At 44.2% G+C, this 7,210-nt stretch overlaps 3 protein-coding genes across 9 annotated transcripts in view; all 3 read left to right on the top strand.

The window, feature by feature from the left end:
• Window positions 1–3,983, top strand: part of LOC113206047 (RING finger protein 10) — a 16,564-nt gene extending 12,581 nt beyond the window's left edge. Inside the window, exons 2-12 of the mRNA XM_026421942.2 lie at window positions 225–397; window positions 498–712; window positions 800–890; window positions 967–1,151; window positions 1,225–1,420; window positions 1,500–1,628; window positions 1,697–1,869; window positions 1,944–2,053; window positions 2,157–2,583; window positions 2,665–2,836; window positions 2,944–3,983. Of these exons, the coding sequence (XP_026277727.1) occupies window positions 225–397; window positions 498–712; window positions 800–890; window positions 967–1,151; window positions 1,225–1,420; window positions 1,500–1,628; window positions 1,697–1,869; window positions 1,944–2,053; window positions 2,157–2,583; window positions 2,665–2,836; window positions 2,944–3,258 (2,186 nt within the window). The 3' untranslated portion in view covers window positions 3,259–3,983. The remainder of the gene's footprint in view (window positions 1–224; window positions 398–497; window positions 713–799; window positions 891–966; window positions 1,152–1,224; window positions 1,421–1,499; window positions 1,629–1,696; window positions 1,870–1,943; window positions 2,054–2,156; window positions 2,584–2,664; window positions 2,837–2,943) is intronic.
• Window positions 3,984–4,126: 143 nt separating this feature from the next.
• LOC113206048 (uncharacterized) lies at window positions 4,127–5,419 on the top strand. The gene is made up of 3 exons (XM_026421943.2): window positions 4,127–4,433; window positions 4,540–4,797; window positions 5,089–5,419. Exons 1-3 carry the CDS (start codon window positions 4,311–4,313, stop codon window positions 5,269–5,271), a joined length of 564 nt encoding a protein of 187 aa, XP_026277728.1. The 5' UTR covers window positions 4,127–4,310; the 3' UTR covers window positions 5,272–5,419.
• Window positions 5,420–5,863: 444 nt separating this feature from the next.
• The window catches only part of LOC113206068 (regulator of G-protein signaling 7), a 67,943-nt gene continuing 66,596 nt past the window's right edge, over window positions 5,864–7,210 (top strand). For all 7 annotated transcript variants that reach the window (XM_052266872.1, XM_052266871.1, XM_052266870.1 and 4 more), the window contains exon 1: window positions 5,864–6,281. The gene's annotated coding sequence lies outside the window, so the exon portion shown is untranslated. The remainder of the gene's footprint in view (window positions 6,282–7,210) is intronic.

The following is a 7,210-nucleotide window of genomic DNA, read 5'->3' as shown; positions in this document are numbered from 1 at the left end:
CTAGCTCTTCTTTTTTATTTTTGTGAAATGAAACAAAACAACAACCCAAAATTACATTATTATTATAACTCTTTATTAGCTCATTAACATTCTCAATTTTTATTCTTAGGTAACAATATTCTTATTTATCCCACTCATGTTCTCTGTGATTTCTGCTTTGGCTGTTGTGATAGAATGAAGTAAGTTTTAAAAGACATCCAAAATCCAAGACCCTTTTTTTGCAGATGGAGCTGGTGGAAAGGCTTTCCCCCGCTCTTCCAGAAGACGTGAAACAGCAGGAGCAAGTGCTCCCAAATATGACCCGGTTCGGAAACCAACAGCACAGAAAGGAAAAGCTTTTGACAAGAGACCTCGACCTCGTGGACCTTATTTGGAGGGTAGAAAGGAGGGTCCCCAGGTACAGACAAAGCTTGAATTAATTTTGAAGTTGGCTGTTATAGAACCAATGTTTCATCCAGAATTCCAACAATCTCTGCTTTTTCTCTCTAAAATTTCAGATAGCAGCAGAGGAGATGGAGTATGGCTCTGTCATAGCTCCAGGAAGCAAGAAGCAAAACTTAAATCATTTGTTGAATTTTCATTATGCTCCAAGAGAGGGAACAAGCAATCAGCATTGGCGACACCATACCAACAGTGGCCATGGCTCTGGATTGGCACGTTATTTCAGGGGAACTCCTCACAAATACAACAAAGAGCAATTTTTGCAGGCTAAGTTAGTTTCTGTGATCTGTTTCCAGTTTAACTGGTCTTTTTCTTAAATATGTAGTTTTATAAACCTATCGCCTACTTTTTCTTCTAGCTGTCAGTTTGCTGTCAAATCAGATGGAGATTATAAGCAATATCTATGCAACCCAGATCAACTTGTTGATTGGGATCTTGTGGAGCAAATAGTGAGTGTGACATCTTTTTAATCTGCTCTCAATTAAATCTTTTAAGTCACATTTTCAAATTTTATTTTTATTTTAGCGTGTTATGAGTCCAGAAGAAACAAACTGCCCCATTTGCCTCTACCCACCAGTGGCAGCAAAGATGACACGCTGTGGCCACATTTTCTGTTGGTCTTGCATTCTGCATTACTTAGCACTTTCTGACAAGTCCTGGCGCAAATGTCCTATCTGCTATGAGTCAGTCCACAAACGTGATCTGAAGAGGTAGCTTTTACTTTTTCCTGTCTACTTACAAGTATACACTTTCCGTATGATAACTGTAATATTGTTATTTCAGTGTGCTGGCTTTGAAACCTACAGCATTTTCTGTTGGTGGTGAGATAACAATGCGTTTGATGCGCCGTGAACGGGGTTCACTTGAAGCTGTTCCAGTTGAACAGTGGGATCTACGTCCTTCAGTGCCTCTGCTGTCTGTTTCTGAATCAGCTGTAGACACATTCTATGCCAAATTGCTTTTAGCTGATTCATCTGATGTATGTTTGACTCAAATGAGTAATCTGTCCATTTAAATGAAATTTTACAAAGCTATAAAACAGTATGTTATTTTTTCAGGTGCTTAAGATAATGGATGGTGAGAAGGCAGCCCTTCAAGAACAGCTAAAAACTGATAACGGGAGCCCAGAGGTGTGCTTTGTGGAACAAGCCATGGAAATGTGGCTTGAGAGGGAGGCTCTAGTGAAGGTATATACTGTATAATTTTTTTTCTTTTCACGTCTAAATTTCAGTCCTAACTTACATTTTACCCTCAGGGAGTTAAATTGGACCGCTCAGTATCAGATCTAAAAAAAGCAGAGTTGTTGAATGAGCCTCAAGAGGTGTATACTACCATGGCAATGGTAGAAGAAGGGGCGTCTGGGGAAATATCTGAAGCAAAAGACATTTTCAATGGTGCCGCAGTCACAGTGGACAAGAAAATTGAGAGGCAAGTAGCAACAAAACAAAATTAACTATAATACAGTTACTGTCTTTTGTTTCTAACTTTTCTTTCATTTACAGACCACGTTTGGAAAGCACTAGCAGTGAAGATAATGGGACGACCATAACAGCTGAGGATCTTGAACATAGTACCTTGAAACAACCCCTGAAACATTTTTATTTCTATCAAGGTTAGTATTATAAAATTGCTTTGTTGATGTCATTTTGACTGCTGGGCAGTTTTCACTTTGTGAAATAAACTAATTATCTTATTCTTACTTACTCTGAATTTAGCCATGGATGGACAGCATATTTACCTTCATGCTCTTAATGCTCGGATGTTGGAGATGGCATATGGTTCTCTTGAAAAGTGTCCTTTAACAATTTCTGGGTGCATTGTGGAGAAAGAGATGGGGTCCATGACTGAAGACTTGCGCAAACGTCTTCGTTACATGCAACACTTGCCTGTGACCTGTCAGTTTGAAGTGGTTGAACTAACTCTTGATGAGTCTATCATTCCACTTGAAATACTTGACATATTCAAAGAACAAGTAGAGACTCGCCGTCGACGTCGGCAGAAGCGAGATCGGGAAGAGATGCGTCGTGAGAAGAAGATAAATGATGAAGAAAACAGACGCTGGGGAAGGCACCCAACACCCCACATACGAATTGCTTCTCACCATCATTTTCCAATTTGTGGCAATGAGTCATCTCCACCTTCGTAAGTTGAAAGTTTTTATGATGACTAAGTTTTTATGCCCTTCTTTTTGTTCGTTGATTTTTCATTTTCTGTACATACTAGGTCGTCTGTACCAAAGTCACCATCAGTTTCCAGTCTTGCTAGCACTTCTACTCAATCCTCTCTGAACATCTCTGTTGAGAACTTGAATTTAGATGGGCCTCAAGAGGTTGAGCAATATCCAGCAGTTGGGCAAGAAACTCCTACTGACAGCAATGGTCCATCATTTGCACAGGTATGGCAACCGCATTTACTTATTAAGTACTTTTTTAAAAATGCATAAAATTAAATTGTTACCACTGGTTACCAACTAACTTTCAACTGTGTTTGTATTGTTTTTAGATGTTACGCACTGGAAAGAACTCATTTTCCAGTAGAGCAGGTTGGAACCGCCAGTCGACCCCTCTCACTCAACCAATGTTGAGTTCTCCAGCTCACAGACAACGCACAGCATCTGATAGCGAGCCTGAGCCTGAAGGCTATGTTCCAGCTCCAACATTCAGTCAGAGCTTCAGTGATGCAATAGCTATTGCTTTAGCTAAATCTGAGGGACCTTCCCATGAAGCTAATGCAGATCTATCTGGAGGTGGAAAGAAAAAGAAGAAACAGAAACCAAAAGTTCTGTTTTCTACTTCAATGGCCTTCTCAGGCAAATGAGAATAATACTCGTACTCTTGGCTAGTTGTCACATGTCCATGTCGCTTGTTTGTTATTATTTTGATTGAAATAAAACAAAAATGGGGCCTTTTAATGTTGAAAAATATTAAACATATTTCTTTTTCAAAAGACTAAAACCTAAAAAAACATTGTTTTTATTTTAAAAGGTAGTTTTCTTCACAAATAGTTGAAGGGTCTTATCTAGTTTGCTCTGTTACTTGTAGATTTTTACCAGGGGCACAATTGTCAAGACTACATATAGTAGATACGCCTCAAAGCATCTTCAATGGTTTTCTTTGTGAAGACTGATGTGCTCATTTGTCATTCATACTCACTCTCTGTAAGCAATCATATCTTTTCTGAACGCTAGATTAAATTGCCTTTACGTTTCTGGTCCTTGAATTTGATTGTAATTTATTTTGTTAGGGCTGAACTTTATTATAATTTTATGCAATTCTTTGTGATATGATGGCAAGATAAATCTTTCAGAGGGGAATGAATTAGTGTATCCTACACTAACTTCTTCTTTACTTCTATTTGACATTTCTTGCCATTTGGGATTTTATTTGTGTAGGGAATGACTTATGACATGGTCTGTGATTGTAATACAGTAATGGTAAAACCTACTGGGATGCCTCGGACCCAGTGGGCTCTTTTACCAGAAGCTACAGTGTATTGTTAATTAAAACAAATTCTGATAATAAAAACTTTATCTGTGCAATCAAGACATTCAATTTTATCTCTATCAAAACCATTGTCATTTGACTGTTCAATACAGTTGATATAGCATCTATACTAGTCATTTATAATTTATACTAATCATATATAATAATTTATATTATGGTGCAACTGTGGCATTAGTCCTCTACACAGCTTGTGTAATTGTTGCTCACAGCCATGTAAAGTAGTTTTCTATACACCCATTGAAAGCACCACAATTTTCCATACTCTAAAGAAGAAAATACTTGTCTAAAGACAGCTCAGCAAATCTCATACACAACCCAACTCTTGACCAAAACATTTGGAGTGTGTCTTTTTTTCTGAGAAGTAAGATGGGTTGTGGCTGCAAAAAAAACATTTGCAATAACAAAAGGTGCAAGTGTGTAAAGACGGAGGGAAAAAAGTGTGATGAAACATGTGCTTGTGATCCGCACAAATGTGAAAATCGTAAAGAAGTAAACATTACTGTTGTACATAATCTTGGAGGTGTTTATAGTAGTTTTAGTAGATTTATTATGACCGTTAATATTGTTTGTTTTTTGTTGTTTTTCTTGCTCAAAGACTGTGGACAAGGAACAATATGAAGAAGGAAAGGATGAAGCACAAAATCTTAAAGAAGAGGATGAAATAAAAGAGGATGCACAGCAGGCACAGAAAAAATGTACTTGGGAGGATATGGAGAGAAAGCTACGTGAACAGTACTCTAAAGACGTTCAGCATTTAAGAAAAGCAAAGAATGCTTCTAAAATAGTTCCCAGAAACTTGGAGGATATTGTGGTGAAAAGGGAAAATGAAATTGAGACGGTATTGCAGAACATGGTAAGTAGAAATCATAAGTATTTTTTTTCAGCCAATGGTCAAATACACTGAAAATGTCTGGCAAAAATACAACCCTGGTAAAAAGTAAAGTGGTAAAGAAGCAGTTTTAGGAACCAAATGCCCTTTAAAAGTAAATGATCCACTAAAATCCCTCTTAGCCACTTAAAACTTTTACCGATATAATGCATGTGTGTATGCTGTATTATGATTAACAAAGAAAGAAAAATATGATTTGCCTATTCTTGTGATGAAACACTTCAACTCTCAGTTAACAAAGTGCATTTTTTGCAGGCTAAGATGGATATTAATGAAAACAAGTATGAAGTGTTGGGAACAGAAGAATGGCTTGATTTTGAAAGGAAACAAACCCCTTGCACAATATGTAAACGTAAATTTCAACCAGATCGTATTGCTAAACATGAAGATATTTGCAGAAGGAGGTCTCGCACTTCAAAGATTGAAGTTTCATTTTAAATACAACTAAAAATATATCTACAGGCATTATGCTGTGCCTTAAAATTTTTTCGTGCCAATTTAATACTAGCATTATGAATACTGCATTTTTGATCTTTTAGTTTGTAAGTTTTGTGAATAAATTAATCAAATGTATGCAGCTATTAAATGGTGATCAAATCATTTGGAACCCTGAAACTGACACAGCATTCAAGGCAACAAGAGCCTCGGAACTGAGCCGGAGGCTGGGGTACGGGCAGAGGGAGGAGATCGTAGGTCCAGGCGTCCGAGTAAACCCCGCCCTTGTCTAGGACTACCCAAGAGTCCCAGACTACCCTTGCCTTCCCAATGATAAAAAGGGGGGGGGGCAGGAGGGTGCAGGCCAGCACACTACGATAATGTCACGAATGGCCGCTAGGGGTCTCTGTGAGGGCCATCCGGGGGTGCAAAAGGACGAGGGGGGTAAGCAGAAGGGGTCCGGGCCCGGGCGCGTCCGCGAGGCATGGCGGGGGGCGGCGGCGGGGGACGGGGCCACCACCAGGCGGGGGCCGGGGTGGATCAATATCTAGTGGGATAGGTGGGGGCGCGGCGTGTCGGGGCTGGTCGGGTCGGGCTGGGGCTGGCTCGGGAGTCGAGCTAGCGGCTGTGGCGGCGACGGCCACGCCTGGGCCGCGCCACCCCGGGCTTGGGCTGAGGGCCGCCTCGCCAGCCTTAGTCAGCCAGCCTCGTCAGGCCAACAGCAGCCTCAGGCGTTAGCCTCAGGCTGGGCCGCGGCAGGCCAGCCCACATGGCGGACGCAGCTTGCGCGGGCGGCAGCAGCAGGAGCAGCACCAGCTGCAGCAGCAGGAGGCCCAGGCCCGCCCTAGCGGCCGCCCTCGGGCCCGCCGCCAGGCTCGCCGACACCAAGCCGTTCCCATGAGTCGCCTATCGGCGAGACGGCCTGGGACAGGGACAGGGCCCCGCGGCCCCCGCGCTCGGACGGCGTGATCCTGGACGGCCTCGGATGAAGCAAGACGGGGCTTATTCCCAGGGTGAGTAGTTCCTCTGCCCCTGCAGTCACTCCTGTGTTGCTCCTCGCCGTTCGCCCCTCAGCCGATTGCTGCGTGTTGCGCACGTAGTGTGTTTGTGCTCATGCTCCCCGCCCCTCGCTCGCGCGCTGCACACAGTGCGCTGCTTCTACCCGCCCCCGCGCACTCCTTGCATTGCGCCGGACACTACTGCTAGAGAGCGGACTGACCACTCCGTGGACTCCGTGCCCCAGGCCGCGAGCGGCGAGGGGGCGGGGCGGGGCAGGGTGGGGCGCCCAACTTGTTTATTGTTTGCGCATATAGCAGAGAGCTTCTACATGGCCTCGACCCCCCCCCCCCTCTTTTCCCCCTTCCACCACCTCCGCCCCTTCTTTCTGCCTCTATCTCCGACACACCACTCTGCCTATTTCTCTCCTCCCAAACTCCCATTCTTTCTGTCTCTCCCAGTTCCTCTTGCTCGCCGCCTGCACCCCTCTCCCTTTTCTCCCGCATTTCGTCCCGTTCACCGTCCCCCATTCCCCACGGGACACGGACACTAGATTGTTTCGCACCTGGAACAGAACCCGAGACACCTGCCAGCCTTGCACGGCGCTCGCGCATGCTGCGGTGCTCACAACCTTGCTTGATTATTGCGATTATTCTGGCGAGAACGTCCTTCGCACGGCCGCAGTCCGCACGGGCTCCGCTGTGCTCAATGAGAACCAACTGGTTGAACCAACTGGTTGGGCAGCGCAGATGTCCCCCCCCCCCCATCCCCAGTCCGCCCCTTCCTCCATTCGCGACTGCCTGACGAGACCATCTCATCTGCCGGGCGTTTTCCTTTTCCTGCCCGCGGCATCTTTTCTCTCGTGGTTCGAACCTAGCGCGACCACCACTCTGCCGCCGCCCTCCGCACGCTATCGGCTGGGAGGGGGTGGCGTGGGGGCGGCGCG

Source organism: Frankliniella occidentalis, unplaced genomic scaffold (genome assembly GCF_000697945.3).
Source record: "Frankliniella occidentalis isolate FOCC.00 unplaced genomic scaffold, Focc_3.1 Scaffold44, whole genome shotgun sequence".
NCBI classification, from domain to species: domain Eukaryota; kingdom Metazoa; phylum Arthropoda; class Insecta; order Thysanoptera; family Thripidae; genus Frankliniella; species Frankliniella occidentalis.
The sequence above is the reverse complement of the archived record's forward strand: the minus strand, read 5'-3'. Positions and strand labels throughout refer to the sequence as shown.